General features: G+C 42.4%; 1 protein-coding gene across 5 annotated transcripts in view; it reads left to right on the forward strand.

Annotated features, from left to right (window-relative positions):
* efr3a (EFR3 homolog A (S. cerevisiae)) overlaps window positions 1-22,045 on the forward strand; it is a 130,754-nt gene that overhangs the window by 98,733 nt on the left and 9,976 nt on the right. For all 5 annotated transcript variants that reach the window (XM_070541526.1, XM_070541528.1, XM_070541527.1 and 2 more), the window contains 4 exons: window positions 988-1,149; window positions 2,333-2,464; window positions 2,599-2,666; window positions 7,225-7,352. In XM_070541526.1, the coding sequence (XP_070397627.1) occupies window positions 988-1,149; window positions 2,333-2,464; window positions 2,599-2,666; window positions 7,225-7,352 (490 nt within the window). The remainder of the gene's footprint in view (window positions 1-987; window positions 1,150-2,332; window positions 2,465-2,598; window positions 2,667-7,224; window positions 7,353-22,045) is intronic.

The following is a 22,045-nucleotide window of genomic DNA, read 5'->3' on the forward strand; positions in this document are numbered from 1 at the left end:
CAACCAGAAGAGGAATCCACGGCCGATCTCCGTGAAAAATAAATGTGATCTGCAAATTGTGGTCAACGCTTTTCAGAGCTGATCACACCAGCTGTGTGCAGCACCAAGTCTCCCCTCCCCCCACCCAGCGCTCAGCGGCCAAATATAGAACAAACGTGTCTGCCGAACTTTTACTCCGTAATGTAAACTTTAACTCCTGCAGCGTAGAACAAACTTGCTAAAATACATAAACATGGTGGATTTACTAGAAGCTTTAAAGAACAAACTCTGGACGGTGTGAGGTGAGTTTGTTTCACTGCAGAGATAAACACACACACGGAGCGTCAGCAGTCAGACACAGCCAGCTACATTTAAGTTTCACTTTCTGTTCTGACTGAGCGCTGCTGCAGCATGGAGGTGTAGTCCTCAGTCATCCTGGACATGATCATCCTGAGAGTTTTAGCTGAAAACAGCTGGACGTTTCTGATATGTTGGAGACATTTAGCCTCTCATCCCAGAGGCTTCTTCCAGACTTTGGTTGTGGTCAGAAACAAACACACTGGTTGTGCTGCAAGTCTCTTTCTTTGTTTCTCCAAAACATGTTTTTGTCTAAATGAAGGTGATGTTATTCATAGAATTAAAATTCATGTTGAAGTTAAGATTATTTCATCAAGAAGGACCTGTGGTTAGCTAGCTCATTTAAAACATGTCATGTCTTGAAAGAATCGGGAATTGATAGGAACCGGAATCGAAACAAGGAATCTGAATTGGAATCATTCAGAATCAAACAATGCCCTACCCTAGCATGGAAAGCAACGGAGTTGCAAAAGTTTGTGAAAAAAACGGCGAGCATGTGGTACCTGGAAAATCTTGACAAGGCTGGCAGGTCTGCTTTCCTCTCCCAAGAGATTGACTTGGTCCTGATTCCTTCTGGTTTAGGATGAAGAATTCTAAGTTCTTTTCCTCTGTCATCTGATTTAAATCGGTCTAAAACCTTCTCTTCCTCAGCACGGTCAGCAGCTCTACCGTCACATCTATCTGGGCTGCAAAGAGGAGGACAACGTCCACAAGAACTTCGAGCTTCTCTTCACCACCTTAGCCATCCTGACCATCGAGCTGGCCAACGAGGAGGTGGTCATCGACCTCATCAGGCTTTCCATGGCTCTGCAGGTGAAGCCGACGCTCACATCTGTTTTCCTCATTAGACACATTCCTCCAGAAAAGAGCCCATAGTGATCAGCACTGAGCCGCTGATTTAAAATCAGCAGATTTTAAAATATCGTTATAATTGTGATTCTGGAAGTGACACGTCTACAAAGAAGACCTGCACGTCTTAGGTGTGTTGTTGCTGTGTCGTATTTCTAATTCCATGCTGTAGTTCTTTTTTAAAACACAGAACAGTTTTGTTACCTGTTTTCCTGCTACGTTTCATTTGCGGCTGCAGGCTTCCTCAGGCTGACGCTGATGGTGGCGTCACTTCCTTCTCCGTTTTTCCGCGGGCAGCAGAGGACGTTGTCGCCCTCTGCTGCCCGCTCTCCCCTCTCCGACGATGCAGTCCCATGCGCGATCCAACGTGTAAACTCCATCGTCCCTGTTCATGGTCCCATGGTGAGACGTGGATGTGGGACCATGAACAGAGACGATGGAGTTTACACGTTGGACCGCGCATGGGACTGCTTCGTCAGAGAGCGGGCAGCAGAGGGCGGCAACTTCCTCTGCTGCCCGCGGATAAACGGAGAAGGAAGTGACGCCACCATCAGCGTCAGCCTGAGGAAGTTTGCAGCCGCAAACGAAACGTAGCAGGAAACAGGTAACAACACTGTTCTGTGTTTTAAAAAAGAACGACAGCATGGAAATAGACCTGAACGTGTTGCAAATCGCCCAATTCAAGCTGAACATTTAAAACCAGAATCATTTTTCATAAATCACAAATAAATGCTGTAAGTTGTTATTTGAATATAACTAAATTAGATTCTCTACCAGACTGATGGATTCCTGCAGAACCCAGGAGGGATCGTTCTCCTGTTCTCGTGTTTAAATCTGTGGTTTTTAGGTTAGACTCTTTCCTGTTATCAGCGGCCTCATGCGACCCGTCGGCCTGTAAACAAACATGTTCAGAGCTCTACCTCGGGGATCGTTGCCGTGACAACAACCTTTATGCTGACAGCGTGAGAACATATTCAGACAGCAGAACGGCCTCCAGCTACCTTTAAAGGTCCAGAGGAGCCTGCCTCCTGCAGCCTTAGAGGAGGACTCCACCTGAGGTTCTGCAGGAGGGTCCTTAAGAATGTTACTGACGATGATCTGACATCTCAGATGCAGATTAGGATCCATTTAAATGACTCTTTAACAGGAAATGGCGCTGGCTAATGAGGAGAACATGCCAATGTTCATCCGCTGTGGCATCATGGCGCTCGTGGCAGCATACCTGAACTTCCTGAGTAAGATGATCGCCCACCTGCCTTTGTGTCAACACGTCAGTAAGGTGTGTTTTAATCCCCCTTGTTCCTAATCTAACTTGCAGATGGGAGTTTCTCCTCTATGCTGATGATGCTCTCGTACATCAAACTTTTAAATCTAGTTTTTGTTCCTGGAGAATTAAACGTTTTTCCTCTTCAGGTGATTGAGCTGAGGAACTTGGACGCTCCATATCTCCTTCCTGAACATGTCTTCAGAGACAAATGTCAGTAAGTATCCAGTCACATCAAAGGCTTTTTATTCAAGTCAGGAAGTGGAGAGCTTGGATGCAACCTGCAGCATCTCCACTAGGTGGCACTGATCCACACCCAAGCTCTCTTTATTAACCATCATACCTCTGATTACAATCCCTGTCCAACCAAAATTGCTAGCAGACCGTTTTGCTTCCGTGAAATGATAGTAAAGTAGAGCATCAATTTTTAGTGAAGCAGCTATATACAAGTCAGTGTAGGTACTGGTCAGAGCGGGTCAGTCCAGGTACAAACACAACACAGAGTCATGTGACGGAAACAAGCAGCTGGAGTGGGCAGGTCTACGATTGTCATTCATGAGTCTGACCATAGAGGGAAAAGAACTGTTTCCATAAAAGGACTGTGTCCATAGTGACACTGGTCAGCTGTGATCCGACCTGCACACCTCAGTGTCCTGGAGGTGTGCAGGTCTTGTATGGAGGAGAGTTTGCTGCCACTTACCTTCTCAACAGAGCGCACAACATGCTGCCGCTTCTTCTTGTCCCTGGAGGTACCTCCAACGTACTGCACGGTGATTGAGGAGGTGAGGATGGACTCGATGACTGAGGTGTAGAACCGCCTCATCGACTGTGCTGTACTTCAGCTGCCTCAGGAAGTACATCCTCTGCTTTTGTGTTTTCATCACGTTTAGCTTCTATTTTATTGAAAATATTTTCAATTGTATTCATGTAATGAGAATTTTTGTTTTGCATTGTTTGTAAAAAAAATAATTATAACATAAAAGGGAGCCTAAGCCACGCCCATCTACTTCCAGACCTCGGGTCCCAGGAAGAACGAAAAAATGAACGCAAGTCAACGGGGCTAAAAACGCTATTTTCTAATTCCGCTTGTTATGTTCCATGGATTTCACATATGATGTCCGTGAATTTTAAAGACACATTTTGATACCAAGAACGCTCTTATTTTTAAACAGACGGAAACATTATTTTAGGTTTTGTGTGAAAATAAGTCCAGGACTACAAATGTGCATCACCATAGTGTCGTAATCGAACCAGACACGGAGAACAGGGAAAATGGCTGTGAGTTCAGCAAACTTCCAATCCTTCCTTCAGAAGGAAAGAACGAGGGATGAGCGAGTACACCACTATCTGTATCTGTTCAACCATCTAAACTATCTGTATCTGTACTCGGAGTGGGTGTGACCTACCCCGGAAGTGGGTGTGGTCTACATCAATCCATTATTTTTTATCTGAAATTAATATGATTGATCAGAAGTTGCTATGGGCATTGTTTATTTGAAAACTATTTATAGAGCAGCCTCAGAATTGAGATTAAATATTTTTGGTCACAATAGTAAAAGAACTATTACAGAACCAAGTTTTTCCATAAAATCAGAGCATTAATATTTAATTAATTGAAGTGCAAGTATTAATACATCTGAACTCATACAGTAGGAACTAGGAAATATGAAATACTAGAACTAGACTCAGCTTTTATTTTTTTGATTAAACAGATTTTTTTTCTAACGTTCTTGGCGTTTTCCCACACAGTTAAACAAAACGATGTTGATTAAGGTGTGTGTGTGTGTGCGTGCGTGCGTGCGTGCGTGCGTGTGTGTGTGTGAGAGAAAGAAAGAAAAAAACACCCGAACGGAGGCAGTGACCGACGCAGCACGCACGGTTTTCAGCTGAGTCTTGTCAAATGCACCACGTCCGTTATGAAAAAAGTAACTTTAAATATAAAACCGAAAAAGAGGCGAGCTGAAGAAAACCCAGGGAGTTCTGAAGAAACATGAGCAACAGTGAAGCAAGCACAGAGAGATCTGTTACTGTCTGTGTGTGCATGGATGGACCGGACGGACTGAGCTCCCGGCTGCAGAGTTTTGTGTGTAGGGAAGGGCGGGTGGCGCTCTATGTGACTGGCCAATCACAGAGCGTGAAGACAGCCAGTTACCCAATGAGGATTTTCCTTCAGCACGATTACAGATATTTACGAGTTTTACTCGTTTCATGCTCATAATCTTCAAAAATGCTTTGTACCGGATACTTCTCTGAAACGAATATCCGGCTCATCCCTAGAAAGAACCATCATAAATCTGGTCATGTGGTAAGTAGCAGCTATGCTAGGAGGGTGGAGATTCTGTGGTGACGTCACATATGCGACGTGCCGATGTCTGATGTGTAGTCATGCTGACTACCAACATTTACAAGCAGATAAATCTCAAAGTACATCTTTTTTTTTTTTCATTTAAATTGCAGTACATCATGTGTGCGATCCAGGGTGTAAGGCAGAGCGGGTTGGAAAATAGCGATTTTAGCCCCATCCAGTGACCCGTTAGCCGACCGGAAAGGGAGGAGCCTAACCCTGGTTTCACACTGCAAGCAGATCAGCGGAAAGAATTGGCAGCGAAGCGGCACCGCTTCAAATAGAATCCAGTTATGGTCTATGGAGTGTTTCAAACCAGCCGCGACGCGGCAATTTCCAGTCGCGTCCCAGAAGCGGCATGCCTTGCCGCGCTGCTAAAGATAGGATCGAGTTCTATTTTTCCCACGAGCCGCTTCTGGGACACGTCAATTTCCGCAATTCACATAGTGCGAGACAGGAAACCACATGGTTTCAGTGTAAAATCCCCGGTTATTTTCAAAATAAAATGCAACTTTGCAATGTTGTATATAACTTACGTCGGTACGTGTGACCGAACGGCTTTGTTTACTACCAGTTTCTTTCGAGAAGTGCAACAGTGTGATTCCTCGCGGGGGTTGTGATCTCTCGATAAGGAAGGTGTCGGAAGTCTCGAGGGATTTTAGAATCTTGCGGGTACAGCGAGGCGCAGCGAGGAAGCCGTGCCGTGGCCAAGAGACTCCCGGTGTGAAAAGGACCGCTTTGAAGTTCGCGAGTGAGCCGCTCCGCTGCTGTTCCGTTCTGCTGATGCTTGCAGTGTGAAACCGGGGTTAGGCTCCCTGTTACTGGAAAGGTTTTGTATTAAACACCATTTAAAGAACATTAAATATTATTTAAACGGCATTCTATAGTTTTCATTAATTTATGACAAAATAGCTGAACATAAAAAGCTGACATTGCTGCTTAGGGCAGGGCACGGGGTCAGGGCCTGACCAGGAACAGGTTAGCTGCTCCTTTGTGCTCAGAGGGTTGTGTTACCCGTCCATTCTAACAAATGTAGATTTGTTGTTCGTTATCTGGTTAGCCAAAAAACAAAATGTTTCATTTAGTTTGAGTTTCAAAACAGGAATGTCACTATTTTCCTTTTACTGTATTTACAATACTGATGTATTAAAATACAGATAAATCAACTTGTGAGTACAATGCATGTTAATATAGTAAGTATAGCATTTTTAACATGGAAAGTATCAGTGTGAATTAATCCTATGGTGGTAGCTCTTCTGTGCTTTTATTGTGTAAAAGTAGCTCACGGTCTCCAGAAGGTTGGAGACCCCTGGGTTAGATTGTTTAGTACAGAAACGTATTACCACCAGTGCAACGAAAAGATTAGGGATCAGAATCTCGTAATAACAGAACGTTTCCCATAATAAACATGTTATAAATCCTGCTTTAGCGAGAAACATTATCATAACGACATATACAATCTTTTGAACGATAATGTTTCTTGAGATGACATGTTTAAAAACTCATAAAAATGAGAAAGGTCATAATAGTAAAACGGCTGCTACACATGGCTTTCTCCTCAGGATGAAGGAGGCATGATGTTTAACGTTTAGGGAGTACCGCAGCACCATAACAACGGGGCGAAAGCGCTGGACAACGGTTCGCCCGCCAGCTCTCCCCTCTGTCAGCTTTTCCACGCAACACTAAAAACACCCACAGATGTCCCACACAAAGGGAACATGTCATGTCAAGACAGACTTATTATGCAGATCATTTTATTAAAGCACAACACTTTTAAAGTTTTTAAATGTGAAAGAACACAAACAGGAAGTCAACTTTTACTTTGAAAGCTGCACCTCAGCTACAAAGTGGAAGTATCACAATTATGCATGAACAAGAAAATCCAAGTGAGGGCTGCTGGAGGACGGCCTGACCGACGTGTTCCTCTAACTAACTGCTGCTCCTAAAAAGAAGCACTCACTCGGTTTCTGCTGGACAAAGAATCAAATGTCCCTTGATGTCGATGATTCATCGTTAGATTTCATTATTACGAGTTGTTAAACTCGTTATGAGATGCTGACCCTTTATCTTATCTTTTCCCCACACTGATGGTAATATGCCGTCATAGTTTTGTGATTATTTCACAAAAGATTTTTACTTTTGCTCCTTTAACAGTAATCTGCTTCTCGTCTAAGGTGAGCCGTAGCGAGCTTGTTTTCTCCTTATGGTTCAAGCATGAAATGTCTGCTGTTCCCAGATTAGCATCTAAATCTTTCTGGAATAATTTTTTATCTAACTTCAGGTTATCTTGTGCAACGCCAACACAGTGACATCATTTAACTAACAGAAGGATTTCACACCAGAAAACATATTAATGGTCTATAAATATCATCTGAAACTTTTAAATCTGATAATGAAATCTGATTATGACCCAATCTGTGCTTTCCACCAGGCTCCCAGAATCTCTGGATAAAAATGACAGGCAGGTTTATTTCCAGGCATCTGACATGGCCGAGTGTCTAGCTGGACCAGGGTACAACGTGGAGAGGCTCTCCATCCCCTACGTTCCCCAGGTGACAGGTATGACAAGCCCCGCCTCCTCATGTACAGGATTGTTTAATTCATCCACACAGGATTTAATCTGATAATAAAACTCAGGAATAAAAAGAGACTTTAAAGGTTCATTTGGTGTAAAACACTAAAACAGAATGTAAAAAGTTTAATTTTGGTAACCATGGAAACAAGAAACATTTCTCCTTTAACCTCTGAGAAGGTTGATGTTTCTCCACCTGCAGCTTTGATGAAACATCTCAGACTGAACTGGAGTTTGGTTTTATGAAAGCTTATAGAGCTCTGGGAGTTGACGTCACTTCTCCCGGCATGCAACAGTTCAAATTGAAACGGCGCCATCTTGGCAGGCAGAAGCTCACAGCTGGACTATTTGTTATTGTCAGAAAACTCAATCAAACGGGAAATATGGTAGATTCTTGTTGTGCCCCAGGATGCAGAACAGACACGGACGACATAAGGAATGAGCCAACCACAGTATTACCCAAGATCCGGAGCGCCGCAAACATTGGATCATTGTAATAAAACGCACTAGTGACCGGGCTAAAATGAAACTGTGGGATCCCGAGAGTAAAGGTTTTCACTTATGCAGCGACCGCTTCATATCAGGTACTTAAACCAACGTTTCCTCAACTGTGTATGGTATTTATTTTAAATGCTTTTATTACGATTCTTAGTGGGCTTCCTAAACTTATTTTGGCCTGGCTTTTTCTGTCTTATTACTCATAGCAACAAGTAAACATCACGTAAAACGTTGCCTCGTTTTTCTGCGTGCTGCCGTTTACGTTTGTTATAATTACAACAGTTAACCGACTAAGCTGTATTTAATTTTTAAGCAATGGTTGATCAATTGTGAGATCACACATAAAAAGCACTTTGGATTGCTATTATCTGTCTCACCGAGACAGATCTCAGACAGATCCTGAGACGCTCCTGCCTGACATATTTATTTTATTCACGGAAAAAAATCAAACTAGTGATTTCTCTTGGCGTTCAGTTTATACATTAAAACAACACAGCACTCCGTTTAAACTTCTGACATGTATTTGTCCATCCATCCATCCATCCATCCATTTTCATCCGCTTATCCAGAGTCGAGTCACGGGGGCAGTAGCCTAAGTCGAGAGGCCCAGACTTCCCTCTCCCCAGCCACTTGGGCCAGCTCCTCCAGGGAAATCCCAAGGGGTTCCCCGGCCAGGTCCGGTAAGAAGTCCGCTCCGACAGCTTCTGGCATTTTTAAAAAGTATCCCAGGGGCATAGTAAGGGTCGGAGATGTTTAGTCTATTTAATTTCTGACTATATAAAACAATTTCTTCTGTTTTAATGTGTGAAGTAAACTTTGACGGAGTAAAATCCAAGCCGATCCCGTTCATTTTGTTTACCTTTGTTGCCTGCCAACATGGCGTCTACTCTCTGAGAGTCACGTGATGTACAGAGCTCTATAGAGGAGTTAATTAAACAGGAAGTAGAAACTAGCTCTAATGGGATCAGCGTCGTCCTTCATGCTGGAGGTTTAACAGGGTCACCAGAATGTTCTCCAGAATTAATCCTGACGGTGAAAATCCTTCTTTTATTCTATAAAACCGTCGTCCAGACCTTCAAATGTTCGCTCAGAAGACAGCAAACCTGTTTATTTATTCCTGTTTGATGTATTTAGTAGAATCAGCTCTGAGATGTGAGTAAACTGTTGTTTCTGCTTCTGTCCTCGCTGGCATTCATCAGTTCTTTATACGGTTGGAAAAATCCTCCACAGGTGCAAACAGACGTCCAGAGGTAAACATCTGGAGTAGAGCTGTAGAACATCTGTAGAGTAGTTAGCTGCTTGTAGAACAGAAGTACGGCGGGTTAGCGCCACTCAGAAGGTCAGAGGTCATTTTATTAGATTTTATGATGAAGAAGAAGAAAAAAAACTGATTTGTTTTTATTCTGCTTTAACATGAAATGAAGACTCAACTCTTCAACGTAAAACTTTAACAACACAATGTGTATGTTTTATTCTCTCTGGAGATGAAATAAATATAAAAGAATCAACTGAAGGCAAAATGGGACTCAGCTTTGCAACGTTCCTGAGATGGAAGAAGGAAGAGCGAACAAGAGAACTGACAAGAGAATCCAGGGTGAGAGCTGGGTCAAAGGTCATGCCAAGATTCCTGAAGAAGGGTTTGGTGTGAGAAGCAAACTGACCAAGAGAGTCTCTGACTTTGGGAACCAGCTTGTCTGGGGCACAGATGAGGATCTCAGTCTTATCTTCATTCAGCTGTAGAAAGCTCCCAGCCATCCAGGTTTTTATAGATTCTAAGCAGGTGTGTAACAGCTGCAGCTTAGACATCTCATGGGGCTTAAAGGAGATGTACATTTGGATGCCATCTGCAAAAAGATGGTCAGAGATTCCTTTGAAGGAGCTCAGAATGTGCTGAACAGGAAGCAGATAGAGGAGGAAGAATAGAGGCCCCAGCACAGAACCTTGTGGGACACCACAAAACCTAAACCTAAAGCTAAACCTGGAGATGGCCACAGAGAAGGAACGCTCAGACAGATAAGAGGAGAACCGCTCCAAAGCAGATCCTGATAGGCCTACCCAGTAGCAGGTGATGGTCATCAGGGTCAAAGGCTGCAGTCAGGTCCAGCAGGACCAGAAAAGAACCGTCCTCTCCATCACTGATTTAGGCTTTAAGCCGAAAATCTGAACTAATAATAGTTTAATAAACCTGTTTATCTCATGTAAATCCTACAACTACCCATCTTATTCCTGAGGTGGCTGCAGAAACATCTAGGGAGATTAGAGGTAGCTCAAAGCCATTGGTTTGCATGGTGAGGTTTCATTGCTAGTAGCGTATATTTTTTGTTGTACATTTTAAGAAGTTTTTAAAAAAGTATTCACCCTTCTCGGGAACATGTTGTGCTGCTAGCGGTTGCATGAACAACCAGAGAAAGTTAAATTTGTGGCTACAAGAGTGGTGTTTGGAGTGTAAACTCTACTTTGGCTGAAAAGCATGACACCCAAGTTTTCCATTCTCACCCTGAAATAAAAATAACTCAGACACACTGACGTTAGACTCTGATCATACGTTAATTGAATTATGCTTTTAACAGTCAGATAAATTATTAAAATAGAGCTCATTGTTTAACATGATGAGCTGCATGGTGGTGCAGTTGTTAGCACTGTTGCCTCGCAGCAAGAAGGTTGCAGGTTCGAAACTCGGCTGTGGCCTTTCTGCGTGGAGTTGCATGTTCTCCCCATGCATGCTTGGGTTTCCTCCGGGTACTCGGGTTTCCCCTACAGATCACAACATGCCCTACAAGTTAAAAATTGTACGTCGCTTTGGATAAAAGCGTCTGCCAAATAAATAAACATAAACATGTTAACTCATTCGCTGCCAGCCATTTTCTGATCGGTAAAGCCCTTTGCTGCCAGCGGTTCTCGCCCTTTTTACTGTTTTTGTAAGAGTCACAGAATGTTGCACGCTAGGATGATGTCGACACCAAACAAAGCGGAGAGTCACCTCTTATATCAGGAAGAGTCCGCGTGTTTCGAGCGTTATCCGTTCTTTCATAATCCGTTGTTGAATTGTGATCTGCAGAAGCTTTTCCGGTTCGCGCCTCACTTTTTTTTTACAGCTGCGGCCCAAAACAATCACCTAACACATGGACTTTCTGCTTCCTGATCGTGCGATGTATGCAGATGAAGATCGGCTGTAGAGCTGAGATGTTTGTTCTCACGGTGCGGGGGCTCGTTCCGACGCCCACACAGTAAAAAAAAATGCAAATGAATGGCAGTGAATGAGTGCGTTTACATGCAGCCAGTAACCCTTTTAAAACCCGAATATTCACAATAACCCGGTTCCGCAGGTCCTTGTAAACACCGCCAAAAACCCGCATATGCTCATAACCGGGTTTTTAAAAACCTGGTTACTACACCTGGGGTAACCCTTTTCTGACCCGAATGTTTGGTCGTGTAAACGCATATTGGGATATCCCCATCAAAGCGTGTGTTCTGCGCATGCTCTGTTCGCAAGGAATCTTGGTCTTTTGAGTAGCGAGACGTCTTGTATGCGCCAGAACACTGGAAGTAAACAAGTTGGGAGCAAAATGGCGAGTCGCGGCACAGCACCACACTTTTGGAGTGACGAGGAAACTAAAGCACAAACAAACGCGGTCGCTATCTCTTCCGAACTGGGAAACATGTTGTTGTTTTCACGGATACCGGAACAAGAAGAACCGGAAATGAGGCATATTGCGTCTGGACGTAGTCCATATGTCTTGACGCTACCCCAACGTCCGCATTTAAATCGGGTTTTGCAAGTTAGGGGTAACTCTTTTCTATTTATGCTTGTAAACGGGTTATTCTGATCAACTCAGAAACTCAAATACCGACCTTAACCCGATCATAACCCGGATATTGGCTGCATGTAAACGTAGTCAGAGTTAATGCAAACCTAACGTTAATGAAATGTAGGGGAATTTACAAGTCAGTATGGGAGCACAGTAAGTGCACCTTAAGGGATTTGAAGTAGGGTATGAGAGATACAGGTTAGAAATCTAGTGTGCTGTCTATTTAAGGCCTGCATATTTTAGCCATTTGGTCCATCGTTTAGTAAGTATATCTTTCTGAAGGCGAAGGGAGAAGGAAATCCTTTTCCATAAGTTAGATGTCGTTTACTGTAGTTATCCAATCCTGTATTGTGGGTGGATCTGGGAGTAACCAATGTCTCGTAATTACTTTTTTACCAGTGGTTATTGAAACCTTAAATAAGGATGCATCAGTTGTCTGGATCTGTAGATGTAGATTTCCTAAAAATAATGTGGGAAACTGCATAGGTAGATTAGAGTTGAATAGACCACTTAGTACTTTATGAAGCTCTATCCAGAAGGGTTTAACCACTCGGCATTCCCAAAAGATGTGCCAGTGACTGGCTTCTTTGTGCCCACATTTTCTCCAGCACATGGCTCCCCCTCCAGTTAAATGTGCTTTCTGGGTTGGTGTGATAAAAAAGCGGATCATACACTTCCAGCTGAACTCTCGCCAGACCTAGGAGCTGGTGCATTTCCATTGGGATTTACAAATGCCAAGTCAATCTTCTTTAGGTATCAGCAAATTGCCCTCTCTCTCCCATTTCCTCCTAACATAATCTGTACTGTGGGATTTTTTTGACAATACGCCTTTATACATTTTTGAAATCACTCCCCTATTAGGTTTGCTTTGATAGGCATCAACAAAGATTTTTAATATCGGGTCATTAAGGTCTGTTTCCTTTCTTATTTGTTCAAAACGGTTACGCACCTGGAGGAATCTGAAAAATTCAGTTCTGTCCAGGCCATTGTCATTTTTCAGCTTCTCAAAGCTTTTAAATTGTCCCTTCTCCGTGAGTGAGTAGTAGGTTGTGATTCCCTTCAAAATCCATAACTTAAATCTCTTGTCCTTTGTGTTAGGTTTAATCTCTGGGTCATGGGCGCACCATTGAATTATCTGTAATGTATTGTTTAAGTTATACTCTTCCCTCATCCTATTCCAGATTTTTAACCCATTCCAGATTTTTAACTGTGCTTTAATCCAAGGATTTTCTACCTTATCCGCCAGTCTGGCCAGTTGTTCGTAAGGTATTATTGCTTGTACTGGGAGATCCACCAGAGTTGATAGTTCTATATCTTTCCATCTAGCTTGAAAAGATGGGTTAGACAAGTTTATGAGGGGTCTAACCTGAGATGCATAGAAATAATCCTTGAGATTTGGTAATGACATCCCCCTTGTTTTTTGGGAAGCTGTAAGGTTTTAAGCCTCACACTAGGTTTTTTACCCTGCCAAACAAATCTGGAAATAATCCTGTTGAGTTCAGAAAATTGTTTTGAAGTAATTTCTGCAGGGAGTGCCTGAAATAAGTAGAGATATCTGGGGAGAATACTCACTTACTGACTCAATACTTCTTACTGACTCAATTCTATGACTGAGACTAAGGAAAGAAATAGAATTCCATCTATGTATGTTTTCCTTCATTTTTTCAAGAGAGGGTTAATTATTCTCTGCCAATGTATGAATCCTTTTTGGCAGGTTCATTCCTAGATATTTTAATGAGGTTTGGTCCCAGTTAATAGAAAATTGATCTCTTAAGTTGCCTTGTGGGTTGAAAATTAATAGTCAAAGTTTGTGTTTTTTGTGTATTTAATTCATATCCTCAGTAATCCCCAGATTTTTCTAGGGTGGTCATTAATTTAGGGAAAAAATTGTAAGGATTACTCAAATAAACCAGGACATCATCAGCATACAGCGTCACCTTGTGGTCTTCTCCGTTAATGCTGATGCCTTTAATATCCTGAGTTTGTCTTATCCAGCAAACTAAGGGCTCAATGTAAAGCGCAAAAAGCAGGGGTGAGATTGGGCATCCTTGTCTGGATCCCTGTTCCAGTGTAATGTTATCGGTAAGATATCCATTTATTTTTATCCAGGCTGATGGTTTGTTATATAAAGTATGAATCCCTTTAATGAAAATGTTATCCATGCCAAATTTTTCTAAAACTAAATATAGGAAAGGCCAGCTTACGGAGTCAAAGGCCTTCTCCGTGTCAATGCTGACCAGGCAAGCCTCATTGTTATTTTGTTGGACATGGTCTAGTATATGTAATGATCGTCTAATATTGTCGTGGGTCTGTCTTTGTATAATAAATCCAGTTTGGTCATCATGAATAAGCTGAGGAAGCAATTTTTCCAGTCTTCTGGCAAGGATGGTTGTATAAAGTTTGTAATCGACATTCATAACTGAAATAGGCCTATATGAACTACAGTCCAGTTTATTTTTCCCCTCCTTAGGGATAACAGAAATCACAGCTTCTTTCCAAGAAGATCCTAGCATCTGTTAATGTTGTGTTACAGGCTCGGAGAAGTATTGGCCCTAGCGCTGCTTTAAAAATCCTTTACCACTCAGAGGGATAACCATCCGGGCCGAGTGACTTGTTGGATTTTAGTGTGGAAATGGCTTGTTCAGTTCTGTCTCGGTTATGGGAGCTGCTAATATTTCATTTTGTTCACGTGATATTGATGGTAAATTGAGGGTTTCCAAAAAGTCTAATTTCTTTATCTCCTTCTTTGTATATCTTCCTGTTTATACTGTATAATTTTGGAATCAATGTCTCTTATCTTGTATTTTGTATTGTCCGCTCTTAGTTTTTGTAGTTTTCTTGCCAGGGTCTTCAGTGACTTTGTTCCAGACTCATAGTAGGTTTGTCTAGTGAATATCATCTTTTTTTCAATTTCCTGAGTATATATCAGATTAATTTAATTTCGAACTGCTTTTATTTTGGTCAGAGTTTCTGGTTTTTGTTCTCTTTCATGTTGTGTCTCTAAATTTTTTAATTCTTCGTTAAGATTTATCAGTCTTAATTGTTTTTGTTTCTTTTCATGTGAACAGAATATGATTCTCCCCCTAATGACAGCTTTTAAAGTATCCCAAAATGTTGCTGAGTCAACCTCACCATTATCATTTTCTTCTAAAACCTTTTTATTTCTTCTCTCATTTGGGTTTTAAATGTCTGATTATTTAAGATACTTGTATTCAGTCTCCACAGAGTTTTTCCCGGTTTATCATTTATGTCTACTGTACAGGAGAGGGGGCATGGTCAGATAAATCAACAGATCCAATATCACAATCTCGAATTTTTTGACGATGTCTCTTCAATAGCAAAAAGTAATCTATCCTAGAATAAACATTGTGTGGATGAGAATAGAAGGTATAGTCATGGCCAGAGGGGTAAAAATCCCTCTATAAATCCAGTATGCCAAGCTCTGTCATCAGTGTGTTGACTTTCTTAAGTAACGGTGTAGAGGCTGTGTTTTTGGATGAGTCCTTTTTTGGATTAAGACAAATGTATTCGAGTGCCCAGGTAGCACATAAACAATGCAATTGAATGGTTTTCTTAAAGTAGGAATGTTTAACTTGTGGCCAGAGCTCTCTCCTTCCTTCTGCTCTGTGTAAACCTGAACTGGTCACCTACTTGTGCGTAATCAAATGTCTATAGGGGAAAAGATGGGAAAGCTATAGCCATGAGGTTCACTTTTGCCTTTTGCCTGTGTGTGTGTGGGTGTGGGTGGGTGTGTGGGTGTGTGTGTGGGTGTGTGGCACAGCTCCATGAGCCGCTCCAGTCACAGCGTCTCGTTATTGGCGCTATTTAAACCAATGTTGTAAAATTACTTCTGCCCAGCCCAGATGTGCTCACATGTGCACCCGTGAGCCGTGGTTCCGCTGGAACGTGTCTGACAGACGCACTCTGAACTTCAGATCTTCAGCGCGCTGTTAATAGCCTGACATGTTTAGAATGCTGTCCCTCAGTCAGTGTGCTAATATAATGGAGGCTTAACCACTGAGACGGGGAGGCCTCTCGCCGACATATCCTTCATAGCCTCTGCAGCGCTCGAAACAGCCGTTGGCCGTCTTGATAGAAGATCCGTATCTTTGCTGGGTATGGCGTCTGGAACGTTATTTGTTTTTCTTTCAGCACTTTTTTAGCCTCTGTGTACTCGATCCGTCTTTTTAAGACTTCAGGGGGAAAGTCGTGATCCACATAGAAGCGAGCATTGTCGTAGAATACCTTCTTTTTCTGCCATGTTCTTTTTATCACCTCTTCTTTGATCTGCCAGCTGGCAAACTTAACCACTATGGAGCGAGGCCTTGCCTGTAAGCTGGTGGGCTTCGGAGCCAGAGCTCGATGTGCTCGTTCGATGTTGAGGTCTCTGTCTCGCGGCAGGTCAAGTGAAGTTTTCAACAGGTTTTCCAGAAAGCTAACCATATCGGAGCCCTCACTGCCTTCGGGTATTCCGTAAATCCGAATGTTTTCTCTCCGCGCTCAAGCCTCCTGGTCAATCAGCCTCGCCTCCAAATTAGCCTGGTGCTGCGTTAGCCGCTCGACTAACGTTGATGCTGCTTGAAGCACGGACTCTGTTTCGTTCATTCTCTCTTCTACTTCGTCCAGTCTGTCATTTGCCCTCTTTAACTCCTGTTTTATGTCAGAAAGTTGTGCCCCATTGTCTCTTCTGAATTCGCGGATTTCGTTTAAGATGCTGTTCAGGCTAGCTTCGGGGCTATTTCCCGCACATGGGTTTAGCTCCGGAGAGCTACTTGGTCCAAGCGTCGGCACGGAGTCTTTTTCTGTCGAAGCCATACTTAGTCCACTTCTCGTAGTAACCCCTTTCTTCATTCTTTGTAATAAATATTCACTAGGTTTGAAAAAACCAGTTAGTGCGGGGTTAGTTTATAAGACCTTTGGGGAGCTTAGAGTTTAGGCTACCATCCTCTCCCTACCGGAACCAGAAACCTCCCTTTAGTTGTTTTTTTTTTATACAATAAAAGTAAATCATTTTAGCTCATACATAACTTGTATCTGGTCCTAAAATAACTCTCCGCTCTGATTGGTAGCCTGATCAAGCCCCGCCCACAACGCCATATATTCCCAATCTGATTGGATGTTAAATTGTTTCTGCAAACTGAAGAAAACCGGTCAACAAAAGGAGATGTTTTTGTTTCTTTTGAACAATTAATTAAATATTTGTTAGTTTTAGTGTTTGTAGGATAGATGTTTGTTGTAGAAAACAAATAAAAACATAAATATGTATTTCTATTTTACTTGCTCTGCATCTGGACCTGACATGGTGAGTATCGTCAGAGAGGTTTTTACTTCTCTGGTTTAGTTTGATCCAAATGTGAGAATTATATAATATCCTGCTGAGTCATACCTGCTCAGAGCAAAGGTCACCATGACTAGGGAGTTCTTTTCACCAGCAGGACTAGTTAAGCCTTTAAAGTAGTACCATATCATACCATACCAAGTTTATTTGTATAGCACATTTAAATACGGCATGAGAGCCGACCAAAGTGCTGAACAAAAACACACAATAAAAACAATCAATAATAAAAACTAAATCAATTAAAATTGAGTAATTCAAATCAAAAAGAAAATGAGAAAGAGAATAATTTAGACTGAATTAAAAGCCAACGAATAAAAGTGAGTTTTTAAACGAGACTTAAAAAGGGAAAGAGAGGAAGAGAGTCTGATCAGGAGGGGCAAGTGGTTCCAGAGCTTCAGTGCACAAACTGAAAAGGCGCGCTCCCCACGGGATTTACAGTGGGAGCTAGGGACATGGAGAAAGTGCTGGTCGGCTGATTGGAGGGATATTGTAGGGACATAAGGGTGAATGAGCTGGGACAAGTAGCCAGGTGCTAAGTTATTGAGGGATTTAAACACAAAAACCAGGATCTTAAACTCTATCCGGAGATGGATGGGGAGCCAATGAAGATTTGCTAAAACCGGTGTGATGTGTTCTCGTACACAGTTCAATTCAATTCAAGTTTATTTATATTGCGCCAAATCAGGACTATAGTCGTCTCAAGGCACTTCACATAGTAAACATTCCAGTACAGGTCAATTCATTAATCCAATCAGAAAAAAGTTTCCTATATAAGGAACCCAGCAGGTTGCATCAAGTCACTGACAGTCTCTGATTTCCTTCCCTTTACATTACCGATGATCCAAACAGCTTCTAGTTGTCATGGAAACATCTCCACATTTATAAAGTTGACTTGTTGGAGGTGTGAAACCAGCGTGACTCATTTTGAAACAAGTTTTTCACAGAAATGCATCAAATTGCTCAGAAAGTGGGATCATTTGGGTTCTGGTTATAAACGACAACGAGACTAGCTTTTATGCAGATGTTGCTACATACTTGCTACACAGCACTGTGCTGCATGTAGTACTGCGTTAATTTCTAGGGATTCACACAAACAGTGCTTCAAATCAAAGCAAGTAATGTGTGGCAGCCATTTTAACCACTCAGCCGCATCCTTAAACAAGTATGTCCTTCTAAAAAAATTAGCATATTGTGATAAAGTTCATTATTGTCTGTAATGTACTGATAAACAATAGACTTGCTTATATATTAGATGCATTACACACAGCTGAAGTAGTTCAAGCCTTTTGTTTCTAATATTTTGGCATACAGCTCATGAAAACCCAAAATTCCTATCTAAAAAAATGTGCATCTTTCATCCGACCAATAAAGGAAAAGTGTTTTTAATACAAAAAGGTCAACCTTCAAATAATTATCTTCAGTTATGCACTGAATACTTGGTCAGGAATCCTTTTGCAGAAATGACTGCTTCATTGCGGCGTGGCATGGAGGCAATCAGCCTGTGGCACTGCTGAGGTGTTATGGAGGCCCAGGATGCTTCGATAGCAGCCTTAAGCTCATCCAGAGTGTTGGTTCTTGCGCCTCTCAACTTTCTCTTCACAATATCCCACAGATTCTCTATGGGGTTCAGGTCAGTAGAGTTGGCAGGCCATTTGAGCACAGTAATACCATGGTCAGTAAACCTTTTACCAGTGGTTTTGGCACTGTGAGCAGGTGCCAGGTCATGCTGAAAAATGAAATCTTCATCTCCCAGATGGAAGCATTAAGTGCTCCAAAATCTCCTGATAGCTAGCTGCATTGACCCTGCCCTTGATAAAACACAGTGGACCAACACCAGCAGCTGACATGGCACCCCAGACCATCACTGAATGTAGGTACTTGACACTGGGATTCAGGCATTTTGGCATTTCCCTCTTCCCAGTCCTCTTCCAGACTCTGGCACCTTGATTTCCGAACGACATGCAAAATTTGCTTTCATCCGAAAAAAGTACTTTGGACCACTGAGCAACAGTCCAGTGCTGCTTCTCTGTAACCCAGGTCAGGCGCTTCTGCCACTGTTTCTGGTTCAAAAGTGGCTTGACCTGGGGAATGCGGCACCTGTAGCCCATTTCCTGCACATGCCTGTACACAGTGGCTCTGGATGTTTCTACTCCAGACTCAGTCCATTGCTTCCACAGGTCCCCCAAGGTCTGGAATCGGTCCTTCTCCACTATCTTCCTCAGTGTCCGCTCACCTCTTCTCGTTGTGCAGCGTTTTCTGCCACACAGACTTCCCACTGCGGTGCCTTGATACAGCACTCTGGGAATAGCCTATTCTTTCAGAAATGTCTTTCTGTGTTTTACCCTGTTGCTTGAGGGTGTCAATGATGGCCTTCTGGACAGCAGTCAGGTCGGCAGTATTACCCATGACTGTGGTTTTGAGTAATGAACCAGGCTGGGATTTTTTAAAAGCCTCAGGAATCTTTTGCAGGTGTTTAGAGTTAATTAGTTGCTTCAGATGATTAGGTTAATAGCTCGTTTAGAGAACCTTTTCATGATATGCAAATTTTTTTAGATAGAAATTTGGGGTTTTCATGAGCTGTATGCCAAAATCAGCAATATTAGAAACAATAAAAGGCTTGAACTACTTCAGTTGTGTGTAATGAATCTAATATATATGAAAGTCTAATGTTTATCAGTACATTACAGAAAATAATTAACTTAATCACAATATGCTAATTTTTTGAGAAGGACCTGTATATCATGGCCTTAGCCCTTTCGTGTCCATCAGCTGCTTCTGGAGACGGAGTCCTCCTTCAGCCCAGTGGCTTCCTAATCCTCAACAGCTGCAGCAAGGTTTATGCAGACTCATTAGCCTCTGACACCATACAACATCAGCCCTTTAAGAGCATGTTCCTGCTGCTTCAGCAGTGAGTGATGTCACTGATCTGCACCAAAAGGCTTCCGCAGACATTACTATTGGAGTACGCCACTATTTAATCCATTTAGAAAGCGAGGAGAGCGGCTGTGTTTTCCAGCAGGTTAATCAGATTTAATCACATTTCTGAGTGAGGAGCAGCTCTTTGTTTTGGATAAAATTTAGGATCTTTCAGGAAATGTTGACAGCTGTTTTTATAGAAATTAATAAAGTTGCCCAGCTCTTTGAGTGAAGTCCTCAGAGAACCGTAGGTCAGTCATGCTGACTAAAGTACTCCAAAAGCTGTGGCTGTAGGAACATTTGGTTTGCATTAGTTTGCCTTCCTTTAGGTCACATGACCTGCCAGTGTGCACCGCCTCTTTTTGCTACAACCCCCGGTTCTGACCGAAGGTTAGGGTTGGGCATCGTTTGATTTTGAATGATTCCGATTCCAATTCCTTGTTTCGATTCCGGTTCCTATCGATTCCCGATTCCGATTCTTCCAAGACATGACATGTTTTACATGAGCTAGCTAACCACAGGTCCTACTTGATTAAATAATCTTAACTTAAACATGAATTTTAATTCTATGAACAATAACATCACCTTCATTTAGACAAAAACATGTTTTGGAGAAAAAAAGAAAACGACCTGCAGCACAACCAGTGTGTTTTTTTCTGACCACAACCAAAGTGTGGAAGAAGCCTCTGGGATGAGAGGCTAAATGTCTCCAACATTTCCACAAACGTCCAGCTGTTTTCAGCTAAAACTCAGGATGATCATGTCCAGGATGGCGACTTCACGTTTCTGTTTATAAATGTGCTTCTGTAGCCGACAAACAGCCAAAACACGTTGTTTTATGAGTATTAGATGGACACGTTGTTTTACGAGTATTAGATAGACAGACAGACAGACAGACAGACAGACAGACAGACAGACAGATAGATAGATAATCTTTATTGACAGACTCTTAGGTCCAGATAAAATATATATAAAACAACAGATCAATGAAACAAAATAGATAAATAGAAATAAAAAGATAACAGCATAAAATTGAATAAAAATCTAAATGTAATTTAAAAACTTTACTATAAACTGTTCCACACAAGGTTAACCACACAAACACTTCAACCAGTGTTTCCTTATACTGGACAAATAGCGACAACTGCTCACAGTAGGATCAGTGATTGCTAAAATTATACTGTTGGGTGAGCTATCTAGTCGGCCTGTAAAAGTGAATATGAGTTTTCTTAAAAGTGCTTTAAAAGTACAAATGCCTGCTGTTACAAACATCTGACAAACATATTATTCTCATGTCATGTTGTGTTCTCATATATTTATATTTTAGAGACTTACTTGTCCATGAAAAGTTCATCAACTCTGCTTCAGCTGAGGTATTCCTTAAATTTGAAGCATCTAAGTGGTAGTCTTAACGCTATTGGTTAGATCTGGTCGGCGCTCAGTTTTCTATTGCACGGAGCTCTGCGAGGGGCAGGGGGCTTGGTTACATTATATCACAGTACATGATGAGACCATCACTTTTACGGAATTCTGGCAAATCATACATCATTTCTGAAAGGCGAAAACTCCGGAAAGCAGTTCTATTTCGTCTAGTCTTAGCCCTTAAGCTAGCTGCTATTGGAAGGATGATCTCAGCATCAGCCAATCATGAAGAGCTTAAATATACGCCCACCAATGGTGAGCACCCCCTGTGGGTATATAAGTGGAGCGACTCCACTGTTCGCCTCCGTTATCTCTTCAAGTCAAGCTTAAGAGCTTCCTTTAAAGAGCAATTATCCAAGAAGCACCTACCATTTCCAGCGACGCCAGGACCTGCCCGGCCTGCCAGATGGGCTCCATCTCCAGCGGCGGCCTGCACGCCAAGTGTGAGGTCTATCTTGGGGCTCATCACGCTGGCCTGGCCATGACCCCCCCAGGCCTCGTGCCCGTTTTGTGCCGCTCTGCCAGTGGCTGAAAAGATCCGCCGGGTCGAGTTCTTCACCCCCGCCGCCGACTAGGAATTTCCGGTGGCTGACAGTACTCGCTGGACAAGGCCTTACAGTTCTTCAACGTTGGCCAGGAGCCGGCTGGCTTCAACCGACTGGACAAAGTCATCGACAGTGAGGAGTACGACGAGGCT

This window comes from Nothobranchius furzeri, chromosome 11 (assembly GCF_043380555.1).
Source record: "Nothobranchius furzeri strain GRZ-AD chromosome 11, NfurGRZ-RIMD1, whole genome shotgun sequence".
NCBI lineage: Eukaryota > Metazoa > Chordata > Actinopteri > Cyprinodontiformes > Nothobranchiidae > Nothobranchius > Nothobranchius furzeri.